The sequence below is a fragment of the Adiantum capillus-veneris genome, chromosome 24 (assembly GCF_014529385.1).
Source record: "Adiantum capillus-veneris isolate H3 chromosome 24, ASM1452938v2, whole genome shotgun sequence".
Classification (NCBI taxonomy): domain Eukaryota; kingdom Viridiplantae; phylum Streptophyta; class Polypodiopsida; order Polypodiales; family Pteridaceae; genus Adiantum; species Adiantum capillus-veneris.
The window spans coordinates 117710865-117738380 of record NC_140954.1 but is presented as its reverse complement, the minus strand read 5'-3'; the positions used below and the strand labels follow the sequence as shown (position 1 = coordinate 117738380).

General features: G+C 43.6%; 1 protein-coding gene across 1 annotated transcript in view; it reads left to right on the top strand.

Annotated features, from left to right (window-relative positions):
- Positions 1 to 13678: 13678 nt before the first annotated feature.
- The window catches only part of LOC147427012 (erythroid differentiation factor-like protein), a 40396-nt gene continuing 26558 nt past the window's right edge, over positions 13679 to 27516 (top strand). Inside the window, exons 1-9 of the mRNA XM_086499341.1 lie at positions 13679 to 13814; positions 17875 to 18123; positions 18191 to 18306; positions 18403 to 18625; positions 18709 to 19309; positions 19687 to 19938; positions 20045 to 20239; positions 20339 to 20413; positions 20498 to 23026. Coding sequence (XP_086355467.1) covers positions 17879 to 18123; positions 18191 to 18306; positions 18403 to 18625; positions 18709 to 19309; positions 19687 to 19938; positions 20045 to 20239; positions 20339 to 20413; positions 20498 to 23026 — 4236 coding nt within the window. The 5' untranslated portion in view covers positions 13679 to 13814; positions 17875 to 17878. The remainder of the gene's footprint in view (positions 13815 to 17874; positions 18124 to 18190; positions 18307 to 18402; positions 18626 to 18708; positions 19310 to 19686; positions 19939 to 20044; positions 20240 to 20338; positions 20414 to 20497; positions 23027 to 27516) is intronic.

The window sequence follows — 27516 nt, the reverse complement described above, 5'->3', positions numbered from 1 at the left end:
TTGTTTTGATTTGATTGACCTTCCAGAAATTGGCCCCTGCAACCCCTTGGGCCTCGACCACTACCTCTACCTCTACCTCTGTTGGAGTTAGAATAGAAGGCCTGTTCATAATTATTTCTGCCATGAGAAGAAGATGTGTCAAGGTTCTTCTCCTCAAGAATAAGCATAGAAATCAAATCTTGGAACACGGGGATGTCGTCTCTTGTATTCATGGAAGACCTAAAATGTACATACTCATCTCCTAGACCATCCAAGCATGCACGGACAATGTCATCGTCTTCCACTGAGACTTTAATAGATCCAAGAGCCTCAATGATACTCTTGATCTTCAAGGCATAATCATTGATTGAGAGGTTGTTCCTCTTAACCTGATTTAGCTCCGACTTTAGTTGAAGCTTCCTGGCCTTGGTGTTCACCTCGAACACTCTGCCTAAGTTTCTCCATGCAATGGCGGGGGTTTCAGCATCCTGTAGATAGCCCATCATGCCATCTGTGATGCTCATAGACAGCCAATACATCACTTTGCTCTGGCCTTGTTGCCAGTCCCTCAAAGCTTTCCTTTGTTCTGCTGTAGCATTTGCCTCGGGAATCTCTGGTTCCTTTTCATTGTCTCCTTCTACATAGTCCCAATAACCTTTTCCTTTTAGGAAATTTGTTATTCTGAACTTCCATGCAGGGTAGTTATTTTTCTCAAGCTTCTCAGTAACAATCTGACTGAAACCGTCAGACATCTTGAAGCACTAAGACAAAATAGCTGCAATCTGCAAAACCCTGCAAATCTGCTGAACCTGCTATCGTGGTTCCTGTAACGCTTTCTACACTCAACGAGTGTCCACAATCAAGTGTACATACAACCACTGTACGTGTACAGTAAATCTCTGTATACTGCACTTTGGAGACCTGTTCAGAAACGAAGGGATTGCGAACGAAGGGATTGTGATGCTCTTGCTCTCTTAGCCTCTCTTGCCTGCACCAGGCTCTGATACCATGTAAAGAATGAGGATGCAAGAGAGCTACACAAGACAAGCACAAAGCACACAGAGATGGAAAGCTTCTTCTTCTTTACAGAAAAGAGAGTACAAAATGACTAAGTGCTATAGCTGAAAAGTAGCACATATGTACATGCGGTCACTAAGTGTGAACTCGCTAGAAGCGTACTAGGCTGGCACTATAAGTGTAGTCCAGCTGTAGAATCACTGGCAGAGATCCTCCGTGTCGGTCACCTAACGCGCCAGTGAGTAAATGCCGTAAGCGGCCAAGACCCGTAGTGGATGCCAGCTCAAGGTGTAGAGCTCGACATCTCAACATGTCATGCCTTTTGGCTTGACCAATGCACCAGCCACATTCAACCACTTGATGGAGAAGCTATTCAGGCCTCACCGAACCTTTAGTGGAGTGTTCTTTGATGATATCATCATCTACTCTAATTCATTAGACGAACACAAGCAACACCTCCAAGTAATATTTCAAGTCTTAAGAGAGAATAAAATTTATGTTAATCAAAAGAAAAGTGAGTTTTTCTTACAAGAGATTCAGTATTTAGGTCCCATTATCTCTCAAGATGGCATTCAAATGGATCCATCAAAGTTAGAGGTAATAAAAGGATGGCCTAAACCAAGAAATCTTCATGAACTAAGAAGATTTATAGGTATGTGTGCATACTATAGACGCTTCATAGAAAAGTTCTCACAAATTGCGGGACCATTACATGATCTAACAAAGAAAATGTTAGGTATACATGGTCTGCCAAGGAGAAAAATTCTTTCAAAAAGCTTAAAGAAAAGCTTATCTCTCAACCTATGCTTACACTGTCAGATCTCTCAAAGCCATTTGAGGTCCAATGTGATGCTTGTGGTGATTGCCTTGGAGCTGTCTTGCTCCAAGAAGGGCACGCCAAAGCCTATGAAAGTCGAAGGCTCGACCCTACTGAGCAAGCTCTAGGCATATATGAAAAGGAACTCCTCGCAGTTCTACATGCCTTAGACTCATGGAAGCAGTATTTATTAGGGACTCCTTTTATTCTGCGGACGGATCACCAAAGTCTTAAGTACTTCATTACGTAGGCCAAGCTCTCTGACATACAAATAAGGTGGGTAAATTTCCATTCACAATTTCATTTTCATATTGATCACATTGTTGGCATTCATAATCGAGTAGCCGACACACTCTCAAGACGGCCGAGAGTGAATGCGGTTTCCATAGCAACTCACAATAATGATCTATCTTCTATGGTAGATGAGTATGCTATTGATCCCGATTTTAGAGATGTGATTTCAGCCCTTGCACTAGGGAAGAAAGAGGAACCATTTACTTTACAAGATGGTTATCTTCTCTATGGCAATAGACTATGCGCTAACTCACTCCGTGAGAAAGTAATTATGAATCTCATGCTCCTCCTTATGCGGGGCATAGAGGGATTCAGTCTACCCTAAAAGGGATTGAAACATATTTCTATTGGTCTACCATGAAAGAAAACTTACAAGAGTATGTTTCTAAATGTGTGGTATGCCAAAAGACGAAGTTTGATAGAGGGAAGCAACCTGGATTGCTTCAACCTTTGCCAATCCCTAATTCATCGTGGGAGAGCATATCCATGGATTTTATCTTTGGATTGACTAAGTCTATCCATGGGAATACGGGAATATGGATGATAGTAGACAGGTTCAGCAAACAAGCTCATTTTATACCTGTCAAAAAGACTATCAAAGCCCATGGCAAATGGCAACCCTCTTCATATCACAAATCTTCAAGTACCATGGCTTGCCGATGTCCATAGTGTCGGATAGAGATCCTAGAATGACCAGTAATTTCTAGAAGGGTCTCTTTGAGAATTTAGGGACAAGGCTAAACTTCTCTTCGGCATATCATCCGCAAACGGATGGCCAAAGTGAAATAGCTAACCTAACAATTCTTGATCTACTAAAATCCTATGTAATGGAAGTAGATCAAAGGTTCCAATGGGAGAAGTACTTACTCTTAGTGGAGTATGCCTACAATAACACTGTACATACTTCCACGAGAAAAGCACCTTTCGAGGTAATTGAGGGAAGATCAAAAAGTCCCCTGCTACTTAAGGTACACAGGAAGATCTTTACTGTAGATTGTTACCATATACATGAGTTAGTGATGTGTGTGAACACACTAGGACCGCCGGGGCATTTTTTCACTCTTTAGGAGGTTTTCCCCCCGTGCATTGTATATACGCCCATCACTCTAGGGCTATCTATCTTTCCATTGCACACTAAGTAACATTCTCTATTGTGTGCCTTGAGCTTCCTTTGTCTTCTCCAAGCTATGTGCGTATCTCTGCAATCCTAATTCCAACAATTGGTATCATAGCAGGTTGCAGCTTTGGCAAGTGTTTGCAGGTCGACAAAAATTTCAGATTCGGGCTCATTTCGGCCTCCATTTCCACTACAGGCAGGTCTGCACAGGTAATTTCGTCATTTTGTGCAGAATTTCTGTCAGTGCCATTTTTGCATAATAGGTGCCTTACAGTCTTCTACGGTTTGTGCTATATAGCATGTTGTTCCCGCTTCGTTTCTCCTCTTTTCAGGCAGTTTTCACTTCAGGTGCAACATTTACCATGGCTGACAACAACACAGATGTGTTCAAGATGTTTGCTGTTGAGGACAGATTGGATGGGGACAATTACCCTATGTGGGCTTACATGATGCAACATGTTCTTGTTTCAAAGGGCGTTTGGAATATTGTGCAGGGCATTGATGTACGTCCTGGTTCTAAGGATGCAGGCGATGTTGAGGATGTTGCAGGTCTTGCTGCAAGAATTGCTGCTATTAGAGTTGTTTTGCTTACAGCAGAACAATCTTGTTGGGATGTAAAGGATGTGCAGGCTCATGCATTGATTGCATTGTCTCTGAAGCGCACCATTGCTCCTCACATTCGTTCAGCAAAATCTGCAAAACAGGCTTGGGATATTTTGGCTGGTCTTTATGCAATCGCAATGAGGCTAAAATTGCTTTGCTGCGTAAAGCGTTATGCATGAGGAAGATGATATGGACACTTTCCTTGCTGGTGTCAAGGATATCAATGAGCAACTTATTTCTGCAGGTGAAGTCATTTTAAATAGTTTCCTTGTGCAGACTGTTCTTGAGGCCTTACCGGATTCTTACCAGACTTTTGCCAATACTTCGAGACTTATGACCCAAGGAAATCATGAAGTTGTCAAGTTTGATGCATTATGCACATTGTTGTTGCAAGAGTCACTTTCCAGAAAAAACAGGACTAGACAACATGCAGTTGAATAGGCTTTTATTTCTTCTCAAAGAAAGGGTGGTAACAGCAATGCAGCCACTTCTTATGGTTCTGCTACGAGTGGCAAAACTTCTGTTCCCAATGCTTCTGCTGGCAGCACTTCATCTGGAAATTCTCGTGATAAGGGCAAAAAGAAGATGTGTTGCCATTATTGTAAAGCTAATGATCACTTGATCAAGCAGTGTCCTAAGTTGAAGGCCAAAGAGGCTACGAAAAAAGAGGGTGGTTCCAGTGCAAATGCTAGTTCCACTACAAATGCAGCCATTGTTGAGTCTTTTGTGAAAGGAGACTGTGATGCTGATGTTGATGCAGAATGGGCTTTTAGTGCAGAGTGCACTTACAATCCTATTGTCCATGATGCATATTCACATGTGTGGTATTTCAATAGTGATGCTACAAAGCACATTACCTCACATCGTGAATTGTTTACCTCTCTCGAGTCTATCCCTCATGGGAATTCAGTCACTTGTGCCAACAATGCCTCTTATCCGGTTCAGGGAGTTTCCAAAAGATTGTGCTTACTGCTGCAAATGGTAGTTTTTTCACACTTGTTGATGCACTTTATGTACCTCGGATCAAGAAAAATCTTTTGTCTGTATCCGCACTTGCTAGACTTGGACTTGTAGTCAAATTTGTGGATGACAAATGTACAGTTCGTGATCTCAGTTTTGGTGATGAAATTGTTGCATCTGGGCTTCTTTGCCGTGGGTTGTATAATCTCACTTTGTATGACAAGTGTGGAAAAATTTTGCAAATGCAGTTGCAGATACAAGGGCTATTTCAAATGCAAAACTTTGGCATGCACGTTTTGGCCATCTAAATTTTGCCATTTTGCTGCGTTTGCAAAAATCTGATATGGTTGCTTCTTTGCCGCCTCTTGAAGCACCTGTCAAACATGTTTGTGAAGGCTGTATTTTGGGTAAGATGTAGCGTTCAAAGTTTCCAAAGGATGGCTCAATTAGGGCCACATGCAGGTTGCAGCTTGCGCATAGTGATGTTTGTGGGCCCATGCAAACTCCGTCCTTGGGCAATTACCTTTACTTCGTGACTTTCATTGATGATTACTCCACGCATCCATGGGTATTTTTGCTTAAAGCGAAGTCTGAAGTTTTTATATGCTTCAAACAATTTCTGGCTATGGCTGAAAATGTATCAAAATGTACTATGGGCACCCTCCGTTCCGATCGAGGGGGGAGTATATGTCTCATGAATTTAATGCATTTTTGTCTAGTCGTGGGATAAAACACCAATGTAAAGTGCCTTATACACCTCAACAAAATGGTGTTGTTGAGAGGAAAAACATGTCACTTACGGAAATGGCTTGATGTATGGTCAAAAGTCAAGCTTTGCCGCACTCTTTTTGGCTTGAGGCCATCATGTGTGCCACTTATGTACTTAACAGGCGTCCTACAAAAGCTTTGCAGTATATTACTCCATATGAAGCATGGCATGATAGAAAGCCTTCTATTGAGCACATGCGTGTTTTTGGCTGTTTGGCATATGCTTTGGTGCCACAAACACACCGCAGAAAATTGGATGATAAGGCTGTCAAATGTATTTTTGTTGGTTATAGTGCTGAAAGCAAAGGTTACAGGTTGTATCATCCGCAAACAAAGCATATTATGGTTTCACTGGATGTAGTGTTTGTGGAAGATTCTGTTCATTCCTTGCTGTCATGTACTAGAGACAGTAATGTAAGCTCACATGACATTTATGACATTTTGTTGCCTTCTTTCAGTGGTGGAAATATGAATGTAAATTCCAATGAGGCAAATGTACAGCCTATGGGGGTTTCAAAAAATGTTATAGATCAGCCTATTACTGATGCAGATGTACATAATGTACTTGATGAGGAAAGGGCTAAAAATGAGCAGGCTAGAGGTATGCCAAAATGGTTGGTGCATACATTGTGTGACAGTAAATTGGATGCACCTTTGTCTAGTCGTACTTGTTCAGGCTCTCGCCATGCATCTTATGCATCAGATTGTTATGCTTTGGCTGTGTCTAGCTTACATGATGTTGAGGAACCTCTATTTTTTGATGAAGCACAAAATTGACTGCCATGCAATCAGAATATGATACACTTATAGAAAATGACACATGGACTTTATGTGATTCACCTCCTGGCAAAAAGGCCATTGGTACGAAGTGGGTTTACAAGTTGAAACGCAAGCCGGATGGTGAGATCGATCGCCATAAGGCTCGAGTTGTTGCAAAGGGTTATGCACAGCAAAAAGGCATAGATTATGAAGAGACTTTTTCTCCCACTTGCTGTATGACTATTGTGCGTTTTCTATGTGCATTGGCATCTCATTTTGGTTGGGATGTACATCAATTAGACATTGTTACTACTTTCTTGAATGGTGACATATTTGAGGAAGGTTATGTAACGCAGCCTCGTGATTTTGTCAGGAAAGGACAAGAGGACAAAGTGTGCAGTTGTAAGAAGGCTTTGTATGGGTTAAAGCAATCTCCTCGTGCTTGGTATGAGAAAACTGACACTCATTTGGTCAAACAAGGTTTTCGTAATAGTCCAACAGAAAGCACATTGTATGCAAAGCGTGAGGGTGATGTACTTCTCATTGTGGTTCTTTATCTTGATGATTTGCTGATCACTAGACCAAATGAAAGACATATTGTTGAATTTAAGGCTGATTTGAATGCTACTTTCAAGATGAAAGATTTGGGGCTGTTGCATCATTACTTGGGTATACAGTTTAAGCAGTGTGATGGTGGTATTGCCTTGTGTCAGAAAAGTTACATAAAGACATTGCTATGTAAGTTTGGACTTGAAGATTGAAAACCTATTGCCACTCCCATGGAAACAGGTTTGAAGTTGAGTCTACATGATGCTGGTGATCTTGATGATGTCACTCTTTACCAAAGTGCTGTTGGCTACCTCATTTATGTATGCAACACGAGGCCAGATATTCAGTTTGCAGTCTCACAGGTCAGCGGATTTGTGAATAGCCTAGGGTCTAAGCATTGGCAGGATGTCAAGAGGATTTTTTGCTACCTTAGTGGCACTTTACATCTTGGCTTGTTTTATCCCAAGGGGGGATCATTGCCGCCAGACTTACATGCTTTTTCGGACTCAAATTGGGCTGGTTGTTTTGACACGCGAGTGTCCACAAGTGGTTTTTGTTTCATGCTTGGCAGTTCATGTATATCATAGTTGATCAAGAAGCAACCTACTGTGGCCACTTCTAGTTGTGAGGCTGAGTACAGGGCAGTCTTCATGGCTACGGTTGAGTGTGTATGGTTTAGACGCCTTATGGCTGATTTGGGTGTTGGACAGGACACTGCCAACACTTTGTCTTATGTGCCAACACAGGACAACCTTGTAGATCTTTTCACAAAGGCATTGTCTTGTGAGAAGCTCGAAGCTTTCCACAAAGCTTTGGGCTTACTCCCCTTTGTGGACTGATCATGTCCTCAGGGCATGGCACTTCCCTTTACTCATGTGCCAACTCTCATTCACCACATCACTCCAGGGGGGATTTGTTCCCATATACATGTGGTAGTGATGTGTGTGAACACACGGACCGCCGGGGCATTTTTTGCCTCTTTAGGAGGTTTTTTCCCCCGTGCATTGTATATACGCCCATCACTCTAGGGTTATCTATCTTTCCATTGCACACTAAGTAAAACACTCTCTATTGTGTGCCTTGAGCTTCCTTCGTCTTCTCCAAGCCGTGTGCGTTTCTCTACAACCCTAATTCCAACACAGATGAGTATAGCCGAGACCTACAAGAATCTTTCCAAAAGATTAAGGATGCTATCTCTATCTCACAACAAAGGAAAAAGGCTACTGCTAATAAGTACATAAGAGCCCAACCCTTTAAAGAAAATGATTAGGTCTTACTTAAATTTCCCAAGCCTCGATTAAGGTACATGACGGGCAAGAATCCTACGGGACACCAAAAGTACTATGCTAAGTTAGCAAAAAGGTACTATGGTCCCTTCCAGATTCTTAGACTAATTAGTGAGATGGCCTATCAACTAAAGTTGCCCAACCATTGGCTCATACACAATGATTTTCATGTGAGCCTACTAAAGCCTTACAAAGGAGATCCACCTCAAGAACCAACTATTGAAGACCCACCGGAGATCGAGGACCAAGAAGTGGTGTTGTAGCCCAAGTCCATTCTCCGACATGAAGACAAGGTATTAAAAGGCGGTAAGACTATCCGATGGTATCTTATTAAGTTTAAAAATTATCCTTTTGAAGATGTTGGATGGATGCAAGGCATACAGTTAAAGCATACCCTAAACCTTGTCAATGCTTGCAATGCTTCCCTAGAGTAAGCAAATGTACACCAAGTAGAGCTTGTCACTCTACTATGGAAGATTGATAGGACTAATGTGCAGACATGCTTGCGGCAGCCTTAGGCTCTCAAGCGCCAAATGGATTAGTCATACATTCTGGAATGATGTCATAGGGTAAGATAACTCTCTTATAACTCTCTTTTTCTTTATTGTGCAGAAATGTGAAGTAGTATGCATGCTTAGAATCAAGTTTGCGGAGACGACGTCTCCCAAACACCAAGTAGAGCTTGTCACTCTACTATGGAAGATTGATAGGACTAATGTGCAGACATGCTTGCGGCAGCCTTAGGCTCTCAAGCGCCAAATGGATTAGTCATCCATTCTGGAACGATGTCGTAGGGTAAGATAGGGATCCTCTACCCGCTAGAAAAAGGACTAATGAATAGGCTTTATCTTCTCTACCCCATAGTCAAGGACGACTATGATTTCAAGAGAGAGGTAATGTCCTAATAACTAATATCTAATTCTCCTAAATGATTTTCTCATGTTAAACTGATCATTCAATATGGGGAACTGCCAGGGAGAAAAAGCTAGAATGTTGGTTAAGCTGGCAGACCGGCCACAATAGGGATCCAAAGGGGGGGCCATCTGCAAAAGAGCAATGCGAAAAAATGGGCTTTAAAGACCCTAAGGTTCAGCCCATTAAGACTTCCAAAATGCTAAGGTTCCAAAATTCAAAGGTTGAGTCCAATGGTTAAGCTTAGAAAAGTTGGATGCTTTGTGTGTGTACAAAAAAGTCTTCATGACTCCTACATAGGAGGGGGCGAGCCCTGTAAGTGTGGGATGAGAGAGAAACACACACACACACACACACACACACACACACACATGCTCCCTTTACACAAAGGGAACAAGGGACACATGTCAACTCCCTAGGCCAATTGCCCCAAATCCCATTGGATGGCCATGGAGGTGGACAAGTGAGAATTAGGCTAGAGTACATCTAGTTTAATTCATTTAAAAACACTTAATAAAAAAACCAATAAGAATTAAGCTCTCTAGAAGACTATTGGACAGTCTCCCAAGGGGTCCAATGAGCATTCAACAGCCCGATGGCTTGCCTGATTCCTATTGGCCAGAAGACAAAGGGGTCCAATTGCACTAATTAATTACTTAAAGCTCTCACAAAAGGGGAAAGGGGACACATATCAGAAGGCTATCACTTATGCTTCTTAAATCCTATTGGCTAAGCTTGGAGGGGTCCAATGGGAAGCCATCAAGAGGAATTAGCAAGAGGGGTCGACCAAGAGAGAGGGGGGGCTGATTTTCCAAAGGCATTATTCCACACACTCTAACACTAGCTCATGTGTGAAGCAAGAAGACTCTCTCTCTCTCTCTCTCTCTCTCTCTCTCTCCTTCTCAAGCTTTAATGGAAAGCTTATCACCTACTCCAAGCTTGTGAGAAGGGAGGACTACACCAACAACTCTTGGCTTTGTGATGCAAATCCAACCAAGATCCAAGCTTCAATGCATGCTCATCTCCTCTACCATGCCAATTACTAAGCTATGCTATGCTAATATGAGTGATTATGTGAGGAAATGTACTTCTTTCTTGTATGACTACTCCTTCTTCCTCTCAATCTATTCTCATACCCCGCTAGCTCTCACCATCTTCGAACGTGTGTGACGTCTTGGGTCTGAGACCGTGAGGGAATTGATGTTGTGTTTTATAAGTGTTTGCTGAGTGCTTGAAGCTTCCATCGTCATTGCACTAGCTAGTGATTGAAGGAATACAAAGAATTGTATTGTAAAATGTCTCCCTTGATGGGGGAAACTTGTAATACAAAGCCTTTTGGAGGGGGGACCGGCTCCATGTAAATCCGGACCTGAACTGTTGTCAATAGCTTAATTCGTCGCTCTTTTGAAGTATTGTTCATGCCTATCTAACTAGGTGTTATGCTTTTTGTTGCTCTCTCCACCCAAGCACTCTTGTTATGCTCATTAGGAATCTACTCTAATGAAATGCTCACTATGTTCATGTTATTTTCCGCTACACACAAGTTACTAGGTCATTAAATGTTACAGAGTACTACAAAAAAAAAGACTTTGTAATGTGTGGTGTGTGTCTGAGTAGCTATAAACCCCTATTGGGTACGAATGTTACTTGACTTAAAAGATCTCTTGAATAGAAAAGGTTGAGCCTCATTTTGAGCTTATGGAAGGTGTTATGGGGAGCAATGCCAACTGGTGTGAAGGTCCTTGCCAGGGGAATTGGTCTAGATAGATGCTCGTAATGCAGAATGGCTGGTGAAGACCTCTCTCACCTGCTCAAGGAGTGTCCGTCGATCTGTGGTCTTGCAGGCAAGATTTGCAAATGGATCCAAAAAACTTGGAAAATAGGATTCTTCAAGAACGATCTCTTCTTTGGAGGGAAGACGTTCAAGAGTCAGACACTGCTCATTACTACAAAAATCATGAGGTTTTGCTATTTCAAACACATTTAGAAGAAAAGGACCTGTCGGATCTTCGAGAACTCCTTGACAGTAGCAAAGTTCACGAAGATAATCCAAGAAAGCAGGGTAAAGATCATTGGCATTGGAAAGCAAAGAAACTCAGAGCAGTACCCTAGGTGTTGTACTAACAGATGTGTAAAGGTGAAAGTATGGGTTCATCTGTAGTTGTGGGGTGGCTCCCCCATCAGCCGATGTGCCTATGATTCGCTGAAGTGGTCATGGCTCGTGACGAGCATGGCAGGAATTTGTAAATTTTTGGATCTCTTAATATAATCCACTCACCATGGTGAGTTCTGCAAAAAAATAAAAAAATAAAAAAATGTTGAGCCTCATTATTAGCTTATTGATGTTAAGAGGCATGAAAACATTGGTGGGGATGTCAAAGTCTTTAGTCAATTCTATGCATGCTAAGTTGACAACTATAATGGCTTGTGGATGACTACCATGGGTCTATATTTATGCACCATCGGGCGCTATTAGGCATGATGGAGATAATGGTTATATTGGCTTTTGGATGACTATATGGCGAGAAACCTGATGATCATGTCCACACCTAGTTCTTTTTTTTTTCTTAATACCAGAAACACGTGGTGAATATACTAGGAGAAAATCAATCAACAACCCAACAGGAGAAGGGTGGATATCATAAAATTCAATTACAATAAGTCCCATTAGGAGAATATACCTATCCATAGAGTTCATTTTGTAATTAATAGATTAACGACCCAAACCAACAATGAAGCTAGAGTATCCCTATAGGTTTCCAATTCCTCTACAAATTCGTTCTTCTAGACATTTAGAAACGGGGGGAGTGAACTTTCAATATCATCTTTTGTTCCTTCAATGATGTGCACAATATAGTTTGTAGCAACATCTTCTAGGACAACTGTCTTTTTCCTCCAGATTCTAGTCAGGTTGGTTATGGAATAGATGTAATATTGTTAGACAACCATTTTTTTAGCATGGAGGGGTGCTACATACCGGTAGGTTCTCTTCTATTATATTCATTTAGTAGCTAGATTCTTTCAGCGGCTTCCTCCATGGTTTGTGATATTCTGCATCAACTAAAAGGTCCTTTATTCAATGAGAATCAAAACCACACCCTTCAAGGGTTCAACCTTGCAATCGACGATCTACACCAAGAGAGCCACATCGCCTCGTTGCTTTCTTGATGCACTTTAGCTTTAAGATTTTTACTTTTTTGTTGTTTGCTCCCCCATCGTTCACCTTCTGCAACACTCTTGCACCCTGGTCTGCCTCCGCCCACATGGCCTCTTGCTTCTTCCCCGTCTGCGTGCTGCTTCGTCCCTACCTTCTTGCTTCTCGCAACACCTTACTCGTCACGTCTGGAAAGATTCACCTGTTCTTTTCTTTTTCCAAAATCGTTAAGACATACTTTCCTTCATACGAAATAAGGTTCCTCTGCCTCCACATTATACAAAAGAATTCAGCCCTATGCTATTCCAAGCTAGAGAAAAAACTCCTACAGAATGGCCTAGAAGCAGCTGTTGCCATAGGGGGGGTGTCTCATATAGCCTTAGTCAAAATCTCTATAATCAAAATGTTGGCAAGACAATTTATGAATAGATGGGGAATGTCCTCTACAATACTCTTGCATGTGTAGCAAGTACCTATCCCTAGTTGAGCCTTGCAGAATTTATTGCCAGTGAATACTACCTTGTGTACGAGAGTAAGGATTTGTTTGGGGGTATGACTAGACTTCAAATGTTCTTAAACTTGAACTCCCAATGTTTCTTGTTTATGTTGACTCTCCGTCTTTTGTTGAGGACAATATGCAGAGAGGGGAGAGGAAGGGGGGTGCGGAGCAAGGGTGTGATGACTTAACCCCTCCTTGCCAAACAAATCTCTGAGGAGATAGGGAGTCCGCAAGATTGAGTGTCCACAAAAGCTGTGAGGGAGATAAATTACACGTGTATCTAAATAGATTATGCGTAGTTCCCTAAAAGGGGGGATTTCAAGGCCCTAAAAGGGGGGATTTCCTTGAAATAGATTACACGTGTATCGAAATAGATTACATGTAGTTCTTTAAAAGGGGGGCTTTCCTTATAGCTATGAAGATGAAGATGAAGATATAAACGTCGGGAACCAAGGTTTGAACTTTGATCGCTACCAGAGAAGCTGTGGGGGAAATAGATTACATGTGTATCTAAATAGATTATGCATAGTTCTCTAAAAGGGGGGCTTTACTTGAAATGGATTACACATGCATCGAAATAGATTACACGTAGTTCTCTAAAAGAGGGGCTTTCGTCGAAATTGAATGTCCACAAAAGTTGTGGGGGAGATCTATTACACATGATCTAAATAGATTATGTGTAGTTCTCTAAAAGGGGCCTTTCCTCGAAATAGATTACACGTGTATCGAAATAGATTACGAGTAGTTCTCTAAGAGGGGGGCTTTCCTTATAGATGAAGATGAAGATATAAAAGCCGGAACCAAGGTTTGAACTTGGGAAAATTACCAAAATACCCCTCTAATTTGTGGAAATTCCCAAAATACCCCTCAAATTTCAAAAATTCCCAAAACACCCTCAATATTTTGTCATAAATTCCCAAAATGCCCTTCAAATTTTTCACAATAATTTTCCCTTTGATCGCTACCGCATTTCGGATTTTGGTGTTAATGGGCGTAAGAATGTGGAGCGGGACGCCGGAATCGATCACGGTCGTTCAGCCATTGACGGACGAGTTCACGTGCCAATAGCTTCGGTACGCGGTGACCTGATATCTGCGCGGGTACGTATGTAGAGAGAGAGAGAGAGAGAGAGAGAGAGAGAGAGAGGCCAAGCTAAACAGCAAATCAAGGCCAAGCTAAACCAGCAGATCAAAACGTACTCGATGCCATCTGTGTGTATTCAGTATGCTATAAGTGAGTGACCAAGACCGTCCGAAGGATACCTCCAAAGTCGACGATGCGGAAACGTACACATGCGTGGAGAGAGAGATACTGTTGAACCAACCAACCTTGGCAATGAATGATGATATACAATGGGGGCTAAGCGTCATAGCAACCTTAGTGAATTGCCCTACCCAGACTTTGACAAATGAGTAAAATAAATACCTAAAAGTCAAACTAAATAATGGGATCACATTGGGCAGTTCACTTGAGATGCCAAAACTCTAATATGCATGAGGTTGCAGTTACGCCTTTCATTGGCAAGCTTTACTTGTATTGTTAGTGTTACATTAGACCGTCAAAACCTTGGCTTTGTACTTCGATGTCAGCCATAGAGACGAGAAGGGTCTCTAAAACGCCACCCAATTGTGAGGTGCTTTGCTGTACATCAAAAGAGTTGACCACCAAGTCTGTACATTCTCATTGATATGAGAAGCTGCTTTTACACTTTGGAAGCTTCTATATTGTTGCCTCTTGAAAAAGCGGTGTCAAATTGTTGGATTAAGGACAACGCCTTGCTCATATCTCTAAACCCGGAGAAAGTATCTAACTTGACCCTTTGAGCTCCATCCTTAAATTCTTTCTTGGCCTTTGGAGGCTCTAAATTATCATACATTGTCGGCCGAAGTATGTGCTTTGTTTGCGTCCAAAAGTAGACCCAAAGGTAGGAGATCTATCATCCTCCTCGTCCTCATCTTCATCCTCATCCAAATATTGATAGCGCCTTCTGTGCCTGTGGGACTCAGATCTTTTATGCTCTCTTTTCCGAGTCTGCTTTTGTTCTTATTTTTCCGTGGAGTCTGTATCCTCGTCCTCAAAGTGGACATCATGTCGATCCAATAATACCTCTTTTCTCTCCCACGAGTTGCATTCCCTTCCTTGAGTGCCTCCAAGCCCAAAGGCAGATGACCAAAATGTCTCATAGCGACCATGTAAGAGCTGTTCACAACGCCGAATATAGCTTTTACAAAGATGATGCTCCTTAAGCATAAGTAGATCTATTGCGTTGCCCACCAGGCATCTCTGAAGCTCCTATCTCAGTCGACCCCTCTGACATAGAAATTGGGGTCCACCTAGCCCTTGCACATTCCATGAGAGAATCGTCATTAGTGCGAGAAAACTGATGCTGTCGCAGTAGCCAACCATGCAATTTTCGAGGCCGGTTTGGATGGGGAGTAATCCACATCCAAACGACCTCGAGATAGGCGTGTCTGTAGTGTTTATCTAGCCCATGCCCAAGATGAGTGTGCAGTCCGTAGAGCTACATCCTCTTTCCAGGTATCCTCATGTAGATATACATAGCAAGGCGCACTCTGGGTGTTTGCAAAACAGTATACCACAGTGTGTCTACACCGTGTTGCATCAGGCGGTGTCATAGAGAACTTGGCCAGCGGCCATAGGTTCTATATCAAGTCTGTCACTCCCAAGTCCCCCGTGTGGTGAGAGAACTCGAGAGCTTGGACATGGAGCCAACCCAACATTGTATGCATAGTCCACTCTGTGTGATCCCTGCCACACAACAGAAAAGAGAAACTAATTGTCGTGTCCAAGGCTTAAAGCATTGTCGGTTGGTGGGAAAAGTAGTGCCAAGTGATCACAGAGCAACAGAGAAGTGTCTTTTCCCTTGAGCGGGTGGTGCGGTATGAGATGGGCCAGGAGACGAGGCGGAGGGTCTAGTAGGGGGTATGGGAGGGGCGGGTGTCGGAGGAGGAGGTGGAGGCAGAATGGCGGAGTCGATAGGCAAGGGGCTTGCGGCGGCGAGGCTGAGGTGATTGGCTTCTTGGCAAGAATCCAAGCATTTACTAAGTATGGGTAAAAGGGGTTAATAAGTGCACGTGGCACTACATATGGATATACTTTGATTTATTAGTGTCCTTGGTGTGGCTATATAGTTTGTAGATATTGCAAGGGGCAATTGGAGGTCCAAGTTTGGACAAGAAACCACACTAGAAAATTGTAAGCTGATCTTTGCTTAGTTTGGCATGAGTTCTTGAAGATTTTTCTTTTCTAACTACACCCTTCAAAGTGATCATTGAGGACAATGATCTAGGTTAGGGGGGTGAGAATGTTAAGAAACCAAACTGAACGGTGTGCAATATCAAGGTCAACTAGGAGAAGGATAATCTAGAGGTCTTAGGTTAGTGCCTAAAGTAAGGTTAGTACTGGCCAGATAGACCTAGAGCAAGTGTGAGGGATGGCTAGGGCTCGTTAGGTGTGGCTGGCCAGCACTTAAGGACAAAGATGCCAAGGATATCCATGGACTTGTTGCAAGATGCTCATGTTCGGCCTACGCTTGGGGGAGCTTATAAGTGGAAATAAGGGCATGGCTAAGGATTGTGGAGGTCAAGAAGCCATGAGAATTGGGACAAGTGTTTCGGTAGGATCTCTAGGGCATAACACCAACAGCGGTTCCAAGATAGCATGTCTAGATCCCATATAATCTATGGTTGGGTGGCGAGTCACGCACTTTTGCTCATTTGATCTTTCTTGTGTAGAGTTTCACGGAGAGCTTTGGAGGTCTTGAGGCGTGAAGCCTCACAGGTGCGGTCAGGTCCTCTTGCGAGGATAGGCCTTCGCAAAGTGGCCCATTTGTTTGCATATGAAGCACTTGTTCGAGAGTCCTGAGTACTCCACTTTGGTGGAACCATCCACCACTCACCCTAGGCAGTAGGACTACCTTCGGGAGAGAGTGAGTGCCTTGAACTAGAACGCGTACTGTAGGTATACCTGCTGCCTTGGTAGCTACTGAAGCTGTCGTGCGTGGTGTCTCCAAGGCGGTCCCGATCTCGAAACCTATCCTGGACAAAAGCGGGAGGTACTCAAGTCAACGAAGCAGACCAAGATGGGCAGTTCTGCTACCTCGACATAAACATCAGAAGCCGAGTCGAAACCATGGCGCCATTGTTGAAAGTGAGCCCTAACTGCATGGATGGCTAGGGGGCTCATCGAAATAACCTTGATCGCCATCTTGGGAGTCTCAAACTCGATCTGGTAGTAAGCACGTGCGAGGAATTGTACGGCAATGATCTTTCCCACCTACGAGAGAAGGCGGGCCTGGAGGAGATTGCGCACCATGCTTTTGCTAGGTCGGGTGTCGATAATCTTGCAAATAACAGGGGTGGCCTGCAGCCGCTCCACTTCTGTTGCAAGGCTCACTTGTTCGGTCGGCAAGAGAGCAAGTCGGATGGTGGGTTCTGCAGGGTTGGGTGAGGGCCCAGGGGGCTTCATGTGAGTCCCTCTGAGGCGGGGCAGAATCCTTCATTTGTTTTTGATGCTGTGAAGAGACCCAAGGGTCGAGTCGATGTCGAAACGTAGCAAAGATGATGAAGGGGAACACCTTGCTGACCATTCTAAAGGCGGCTAGTCACAATGGCAGGAAGGTGAAAAAGGACAGCGGGCAACCAAGGGCCAAGCCCAAAAAAAGGGGGGGGGTGTGTGTGTGTGTGTGTGTGTGTGCGCTCGACACCTGCTGGGCAGTGCGAGCAAAGGCGTGAGTGGGAGATGAAACACGAGCAGCGCGGGAGGGGGGCAGACCATGGGCGGGGTAGGGGCAGCGCGAGCGGGGCAGGGTGGGCAGCACAAGCGGGGGATGGGGGGTTCAGCACCAGCAGCAGCGGGCGTGTCGCCCTGCACCTTTCTCAGTAGTCCATTGGATCTGATACGTGGCATGAGTTCTTTCCTACGCGCTTCTTAAGCATGAGTGAGATCTTCCTCCAAATTTATTCTCTCGCCCATCAAGGCACACCAATGTAAGAGAAATTTTTCTGTTTCTTCAAATCAGAAAACTTCATCATAAGGGGTCTCTCCTTTGATGCATCCTTTACCATTCTGCCATAAATGAATGTGATAGATACACCGCCACACACAACTATTAAATAAATGTTCTGTCATCTAATACAGCTTGATGGAGGTCTCAGCCTCCTTTATGGAGAGTTGTCCAGATTGGCCACTATCGCCACTGCATCTTTCAGATGGAGCAGAAGATACACATCTGCAGTGTGTAGGTAGACTTCAAGTACAGCAGAAACTGCAGGTGGGGTTTATTTGTGGGACTCTTCCAGTTCCTACGGACAACGAGGTAATGAGTTTCAGGGCCTCTTCATCTGCAGAAGCAGCCATTATTCCTGCCATCAACGTACAGAGTGATAGGTAAGTTTTTAAAGAACGCTCTCTTATAGAGAGGTGGAAGTGTATGATAACAAGTCGAATTGTACAGGGTCATGGCACCTCGATATAGGATCCTGCCCAATCAAACAGACCTCAATAGGCTGTTTTTATCAGAGGTGCAACGTGATCTATTATTACCAGCAGCTTCAACAAGGGCACCTGACGGTACTTAATGAAGCTCTCTGGCTTTTATTCAGTGTTCATTATATAATCTAATGTAGATACTTTTGATGAAGATAAGCTCCAACTTTACAATTTCAGGAGTACATGAATTGTGCAAGGCATGGGGAAAGAACTACCATACACAGCCTTTGGCACGAAAATGTGAGGCTCTTGCAGTCAGTGGTCTGGCAGGATGTGGAGATCAGATTGATGTGATTGCCCCTGTTGAGATCTTGAAGAAGATCTTCAAGATACCGTATTCCAGGGCCAGGTTGTCAATAGCAGTGCATAGAGTTGGGCAAACTCTAATACTAAACACGGGGTATGCCATAGTTCTAAAGCTTGCATGTACATTTTCCAAGGAATGGAGTGTCCGTAGTGTGATCCAGTTTTGAATGTTTTCAGACCAGATGTTGATGAAGGGGAAACTTTGATCAGGACAAAGAAGAATCAAGCAAAGGCCAAAGAAAAATCTTTGTTTCTTAAATTTGCGATGCAATCAGTCAGAGCTGAAGCTTGTGACTGTCCTGTGTCACCAAATGTAGAGGACCAAAGCCCAACAAATACTTCCTCAAAATCACGCTCGGACGTTTTAAGTGAAGTTCATGATGACTTACTTGGTAACTATGATGAAAGTGGGTGGAGTCACACTGCTGATGATCTAGTGAAAAAGAAGAATAGTGGATCCACCAAAACTCTGAATACAGGCAGAGGGCATTCTCAACAGGACTTTGAACACTCGGACTCTTGGAGCTCAGCTGGTCATACCACCTTTTCTGGTGTGAACTTGTTTAAAAAGTCCAGTATTGTGGGAGAACAGCAGAAAGATGCGTGTGCTTTTCCTAATGATTCAGGAAGCCACAAGAGGCCGACCAGTGAGGGGTTTCTTAGAGTTCTCTTTTGGCAATTGGAAGACATCAGGATGCTTCTTGGAAGTGACTTGCTACTTTTCAGCAATGAAAAGCATCTTGCTGTAAGCTTGCATTTATGGGAAACAGAGCGACAGGTATGCTTGACTTCTTGTTGCTTGACTTAGGTAGTCTTTGTTACAACACTGCTGTGAACGTGCTATGGAGAAGAGCATACATATATTTTGACACAATGGTCGGATTTGTGTTTTCACAACTACTTTGAGGCTGCAAGTTTGAGTGCAAACTTAGTCTGTATAGAAAAAGTTTTTACCTAGCCTTGGGTGTGATGAAAGGGAAGATCATAAAGGTGTCTGTTAAGTTTTTCTTCCAATGCTTTTATCCTTTCTTTGAAGGCATTTTAACATCCTTCTCTTGCTCTGTTTTTTTTTTCTGTGCGCCTGTAAAATTAATTGTCATTCTTCCTAACAAAAGAGGAGGGGAGTAGTTACCAACTGGGATACAATGTCCACAGGTTACTCCACTGATGTGGCTTGATGCCTGGCTAGATAATGTCATGGCAAGTGTTCCGGAACTTGCAATTTGTTATCATCATAATGGCATCGTTCAGGGTTATGAGCTTCTAAAAACTGATGACATATTCTTGCTGAAAGGCCTTTCACCAGATGGAACTTCATTTTTTCATCCACATGTGGTTCAGCAAAATGCAATATCTGTCCTGAAATTTCTGCAAGAAAATTGCAAGCAAGATTTAGGAACATACTGGGTAATGTTGCACTATCTCAATTTGTAATTTTCTCATGAATTTAAGAGTCTCTCATCTTGCATATTGCCTACCATTCCTCTTAAATTTTTCAAGATTTCTTTGGCAGCTGTTTAAAAACTCGGGAGAGGATTTAGTGCAGCTTTTTGACCTCTCAGTTATATCTCGAGATCACACTGTATCGACAACGAAAGACATCAAGCAGGATTCTCTCCCGTCGTCCTGGAGTAGAGGCAAAGGAAGCTGTTCTTTGCCTCTTGGGATTCTCCTATACCGTCTCGCACACAGGCTGTCTCTTTCACAGGTAGACAGTTCTTTAGATTGTAATCACAGTGGATTGTTTCATATGATGCATAGCACCTGCGTCCAAGAATTCATATTGGAGTTTTGTTGTCACCCACAGGATCCTTTAGACAGATGCAAGTGTGCCAATTTTTTCAAGAATTGCTTGGAACTGCTGGGTGAACGAGATCATTTGGTAAGCCTAAATTAGATGCATGGGTTTAAGCCTGTACCCCCTTGTTTTCTTGCTATTAACTGATCTGTTTCTTGTTTTTACCAGTTTGTGCGTGCTTCTGCTCACGAGCATGTTGCAAGGCTGATTTTAAAGTGTCATGAGGAGCTTGGCTCATTGCTTGGGCCCTTGTTGTTGGAAGCCAAAAAGCCTGACGACAGTATATCAGAACAAGTCCTGACAAACTCAGCTAGCTTCCCTCAGAGCAATGTGTCAGACACTCAGAAAATGCAGTCTTCTAAGCCAGATGTCACTTCGGAATTTTGCTCTAACTCAGATACTTCAGAAATGACTTCTGGTGAGACTCAAGAAATTATGGTTGGACAGGAGAGAGTCAAGCAATGCAGTACTGCTGGAACAACCATGGAGCAGGAATTTGCACAATCCTGCAGTCTAGAAAACCCACGACTTGAGTTAGGTGCAGAAGCATCTCCGATTGTACAGGAGCCATCGGATGTGCATGCAACAAGTCTGCCCTCAAATCTCACTGTAGTGGCTTCAGTCCAAGCAAGGCTAACTGCTGTCCATCACGTGTCGCAAGCCATCAAGGCCCTCAGGTGGCAGAGGCAGCTTCAGGATGTAGAAAGTAAAGTTTTGACATCGGAAAGTCAAGTGCTAGGAATAAACCATCATATTCATGTGGTGCCAGTGTGTGTGCAGGGAGAACTAGATCTGATAGAGTACTTTGACATTAGAGAATGTGAGATTGGTCCTTTCATGGATAGTAAGCTTTTGCAGCTCGTATCACTTCTTGGGGAGTCATACCTTGCTCTAGGTCTAGCTTATAAAGCTGATGGAGAACTAAGCCAAGCATTGAAAGCTACCGAATTGGCCTGTTCTGTCTATGGATCTGTGCCTCAGCATTTTCGCCACAATATTAGGTGTACATCATCTAGTAAGAAGGCAGGGTGGGTACCTGTACCCACATCACAACCAGCAGTAGGGCCAACTTGCAGGTCAAGCACTGCCTCTCATTCGTTTTGTCAACCTCTCTCCCAAGACTCTGATCAGGAAAGGCATGCTTCATTTTGGAGCCAAGCGTGGGTTCTGGTTGGTGATATCTATGTGGAGTATCAAAAGTTTGGAGTCAACAGCCTCTCTGAGAAACGGACTCAAAGGAGCACAGAACTTTCTATGGCTGAAGAAGTAGTCAAAGAAGTCAAGCGCCTTCGTAAAAAACTTGGTCAAGGCAGAAAGGGTTGTAGCATTTGCAGCTTGACAAATTGTAGCTGTGAGAATGACAGAGCAAACAGTAATACAAGTGCCAGCAGTAGTAGCAGCTGTGGAACTACTTCAGGTCGTACACGCAGACAGTTAAAGAAGGTGAATCCTCAGGTGGCTGATAAAGGTTACACAAGAAGAACACAGCAGGAGCAGCTTGCAACATATGATAGTTCTCTTTTAGATTTTGATAGCAGTAAAGGTAGTTCTGATGTATTAAGCCTGCCTTCAAGGGCGAAACAAGCTTGCAGCTCCGCGAGTGATCGGAAGGCCCACAATAATTTGAAGAGTGTGGAATTGGAATCTGGTTCTAGTCAGGTGGATTCTCCAGAGCACGTACCTACCAGTACTGATGATGACCTGAAGTATAGGACAAAGGGCGACATATTTTCATATATAAAGTGCCCCAAGGATGTTATTAGAGAGAAAAATCTTTTGGCTGCTCTGGACTGTTATGATGCTGCAATTCTTGCCTTAACTGAACAGTCTGAGAGGTCAGAGGACGTGAAGTCAGTCATGAGAAAGAAAGGGTGGACATACAATGAGATTGGGCGTATGAAGCTGGCCTGCGGAAACACAAAGGCTGCTAAGGTTGATTTTGAGAATGCAATAAATTCATTCCGTGGGGCAAACGATCAGACAAATGTGATTTTGATCTACTGCAACATGGCGCATGGACTAAGAGGGGCAGCAGAGTCTTTGGTATCACAGCTAGACTCTGTGAAGGCGACTGGGTTTTTTGAGCACATCTCCAAAAACCTATTTGATGATTCTCTCTCTTGGTACTCAGAAGCATTAAGTATTTATGGTATGGCAAAGAGTGGATTAAAGCTTTTGTCCGATGACATTGAGAATGAAAAAACCAATTTATGCAATGAAGTGCTGACCCAGCTTGCCCATACATATCTACGTCTTGGAATGCTGTTGGCTAGGGAGGATAGAAATGGACATTCAGCTCCAAAAGTGCCTCTTAAGTCTTCAAATTGTGAAAACAGGAACAGTCAAGCAATGCATATAGTTGGGGTCCGCATGACAGCAAATGATGCCATTCGGGAAGCCATTGCTTTGTATGAATCACTGGGTAGTCTACGAGCACAAGAGCTCGCCTTTGCCCAATATCAACTTGCTTGCCATCACAAAGCTTGCTGTCTGGCCACTGTGAAGTTGGAAGAAAGGAAGCCGAATAATGCAATCTTGCTGCAGCAGGTGAAACGGTACCTGTCTCTTGCAGATCGATATTGGCTGAAAGCTTTGAGATATTACAGGTGGTCGACTCATCCTGACATGTACTTAGAGATACTGATGCAAAGGTCTGATCTAAATGTAGCCGTGGCCTCTGTATCCAATTCGTTTCAGGTATTATCTGGAAACTCCTTAAATTAAACACAAGATCTCTGCAGTTTATTCACTGAACATCGGCCACTGCAATGTTAATGAACATCTGTAAATGCAACGTATAGGTCTTGTTGCGTATGTCACAGTGGACAGATAGAGAGGAAGAATTAAAGAAAGACCTGCACAAGTGTTAGGAAATAAGACGTAGCTAAATAGATAATTGAGTAGATTACTCAATGGAGAGAGACAGATTTATATACACGAGATTATAGTGTAGAGAGAGAGAGAGAGAGAGAGAGAGAGAGAGAGAGAGAGTACACACGATATACGTGGTTCACCCAATGTGGGTTACGTCCACGGGAAAACAGCCACTCAATGGCTTTAGTACTTCAAAACAAGAAGTAGTTTACAAAGGGATTATACCCTTAATGGAGCTCCCGCCTTGCTTCACTCTCACCACCTCACACTCACCTTGTTGCATCAACTTCACACTATGAAATGTGTGTAGAAATGGCTTCCTTTTATAGGCCAAAAGGGCTGCCCTCTCTTATGAGAGACAGCCATTTGTAGCCGCCCTTGTGCGAATAAGTCCAAATCGGACCCTCCAATCCGCCCATGTGTGGCCGCCCTTGAGAAGACAAGTCTGCTTTTGAATTCGGCCACCGGCCATTGACTTCCGACCACCGGCTATCGGCCATTGACTTCTGGCCACCGGCCAACCGACCGGTTGTTTTCCGACCACTTTCCGGCCGCCGTCCGGCCATAATATTCCGGCGAAAAAAAAAGTCTCGGGGGCGGAAAGTTGCCCCTGATTCTTATCCGTGAAAATTTTGGTTTCCGGTGAGTGATTTTCCTTCACGCACGATGGCTTCTCCTCATAATGAGGGCCTTACAAATGTGCGCTTTTACCACAGAAAATTACAAGGGTAAATCAAGCTCCATACTTAACAATCTCCCACTTGGAGACTGAATGCCGATTGAAGATGAGCAAAAGCTCAACTTCTCCTTGTTGACCACCTTTGTAAACATGTCTGCAGGATTTTCACTTGTATGCACCTTTCCTAGCTTTAGTTGTCCCTCTTCCAAAACAGTGCGTATGAAGTGATATCTCACCTCAATGTACTTTGTCCTTGAATGAAAGGCTGAGTTCTTCGCAAGATGGATAGCGCTTTGGCTATCACTGTACAAGACACAATTGTCTTGTTTGAATCAAAGCTCTTCTAAGAATCTGTGAAGCCACAGAATTTCTTTGCTTGTCTCCGTCATTGCTACATACTTTGCTTCCGTGGTAGAAAGTGAAACCACTTTCTGCAGATTTGAAGCCCAGCTTACTGCTGTGCCTCCAACCGTGAACACATAGCCAGTAGTGCTCCTTCGAGTATCTTTGTCACCTGCCATATCTGCATCAGCATATCCTTCTAGAAAAATATCAGTTCCTCCAAAATACAAAGCATTTGTTGTTGTCCCTTTTAGATACCTAAGTATCCACTTCACAGCTTGCCAATGCTCTTTACCTGGGTTGTCCATGAACCTACTCACAACTCCCACTGCATATGCATTGTCTGGCCTTGTCCAGACCATAGCATACATTAGAGAACCTACCGCTAATTTTTGAAATTTTACCCTCTTTTGTTTACCATAAACACAATCTTCACAAACTCTAAGTTCACTTCTTTCAAACCTGGTAGAAGCTTCTTTGTTTGAAGGATTTGCATTCCTTTGGCACTCATATGCCCAAGTCGGTAGTGCCACACCGCACTGTCAACTTCTGTAGTTGCTGCACAAGCTGAAGGTTGCGTGCTAACAGTACACAAGTAAAGTGTACCTACCTTTTCTCCCTTGGCAACCACCAAAGATCCCTTTGAGATCTTCCACTGTTTGTTTCCGAATGCAATGTTGTGACCTTCATCGTCCAATTGTCTTGTAGAGATCAAATTTTTGCGAAGAGAAGCAACATGCCTAACATCTTTAAGCTTCCATTCATTTCCGTTAGCAGTTTTGACAAAAACTGTACCTTTGCCGACAATCTCACAAGCTTCATCATCTCCTAAGTATACATACCCAAAATTACCTTTGGTGTAGTCTTGGAAATGTTGCTTGTGTGGTGTCGCATGGAATGAAGCCCCGGAATCTACTATCCAGGAATTAGACACATTGTCTAATGAGAGAATTAGAGCATCTTGCTCTACTTTACCTGCCACATTGGCCTCCGATATTGGCTTGTTGTCTTGAGACTCTGTCTCCTTTTTCTTCTTGGACCAGCAATCCTTCTTGACGTGGCCCTTCTTGCCGCAGTTCCAACATTCAAGAACTGACTTTGTGCGTGACTTGCTCCGCCTTGAGTGATCACGACCCTTTTGGTTTTTGAACCTCTCCTTAAGCCTTCCTCTTGTTTCCACTGATAGTACAACACTTGATGATTCTCCTGTGCTTCTCCTTCGCATTTCCTCGCTTAGGAGAATACCCACAACATCATCAAACTTAAGAGTATTTGTGCCAGAGATAGAATTACTTACAGCCATCACAAGGCTGTCCCAACTATCCGGTAGAGATGATAGTATAAGGAGAGCTCGCACTTCGTCATCGAAATTGATTTTCACTGATCGAAGTTGACTTATGTTTGTGTTAAAGTCATTTAGGTGTTCTGCAACTGAACCATTCTCTGCCATCTTTAGATTGAACAAGCGCTTCATAAGAAATACCTTATTGGATGCCGATGGTTTCTCGTAGAAGTCGTCAAGTGACTTCATCAAGTCCTCCGTGGTCTTCATCTCCGAAACATTGAAGGCCACCGTTGACGCCAAGCTTAACCGGATTGTTCCCAGTGCCTTTCGATCAAGGACAATCCATGCTTCATCTGCCATTGTTGCGGGCTTCTTCGCAAGACCGCCTAGTGGAAAATAGAGGTCCTTCTGGTAGAGATAGTCTTCAATCTGCATCTTCCAATGTTGGTAGTTTTTGCCGTTGAACTTCTTAATCTTGAGCTTCCCTTCCTCCGCCATAACTCCCACTCAATTCAAGGAATCCTTTCCTTGAGATAATTTAGCTACGAGCAAACCTTGCTCTGATACCAGTTGTTAGGAAATAAGACGTAGCTAAATAGATAATTGAGTAGATTACTTAATGGAGAGAGACAGATTTATATACACGAGATTATAGAGTAGAGAGAGAGAGAGAGAGAGAGAGAGAGAGAGAGAGTACACACGATATACGTGGTTCACCCAATGTGGGCTACGTCCACTAGAAAGCAGCCACTCAATGGCTTTAGTACTTCAAAACAAGAAGTAGTTTACAAAGGGATTATACCCTTAATGGAGCTCCCGCCTTGCTTCACTCTCACCACCTCACACTCACCTTGTTGCATCAAATTCACACTATGAAATGTGTGTAGAAATGGCCTCCTTTTATAGGCCAAAAGGGCTGCCCTCTCTTATGAGAGACAGCCATGTGTAGCCGCCCTTGTGCGAATAAGTCCAAATCGGACCCTCCAATCCGCCCATGTGTGGCCGCCCTTGAGAAGACAAGTCTGCTTTTGAATTCGGCCACTAGCCATTGAATTCGGCCACCGGCCACCGGCCACCGGCCATTGACTTCCGACCACCTGCCATCGGCCATTGACTACCGGCCACCGGCCAACCGACCGGTTGTTTTCCGACCACTTTCCGGCCTCCATCCGGCCATAATATTCCGGCGAAAAAAAAAGTCTCGGGGGCCTCCGTCCCCGAGGCCTTTAAAGTTGCCCCTGATTCTTGTCCGTGAAAATTTTGGTTTCCGGTGAGTGATTTTCCTTCACGCACGATGGCTTCTCCTCATAATGGGGGCTTTACAAATGTGCGCTTTTACCACAGAAAATTACAAGGGTAAATCAGGCTCCATACTTAACAACAAGCTCATGGACCGTGATGGTCTAGCGTAGATGGGCAATCCGTGGCGTAGATGGGTATGGTGGAGGATCGAGGAACAATCCTCCTTGTGTAGAAACTTCTTCTTCTTCAACTCCACTCTCATCACCTTCACGCAAAGTATCCATTCAGCTTCGGGTGATGACCATACATTGAGATCTTGGGTACTTGGGTTCTTAGCTTGGAATTGGTGTTTGAGAAGGCTTTCTCTTACCCGAGCTCGACTCTTCCCTGCAGGTGCACCCCTTGGCGGCCTTGCGCTCACACCAAAGTTGCTTTTTCCCACCTCACGTCGATTGGCCGGCCACTAAGTGCACGGTCTGCTCTCAAGGAGTGAAAAGAGGAACAAGCCTCAAGGGTAGGCTGGACAAGCCCTTCTTTCTTGGGTTACCTGCCACTCTTCAAAAACATGATTAGGAATCGACACATCCAAGTGGACTTGGGTCTTACAGGGCATAACCCATTAAGATCACTTGCAAGAGAAGGATCTGAGATTTGTTTTGAGCTGCTGTTTTTCTCAGAGACAGTACCACGCAGATGTTGATAGCTACCAAGTAGCATTACTTGGCAAGCTTTCAAGAAAATTTTGGTCCGAAGTTACATGGTTTC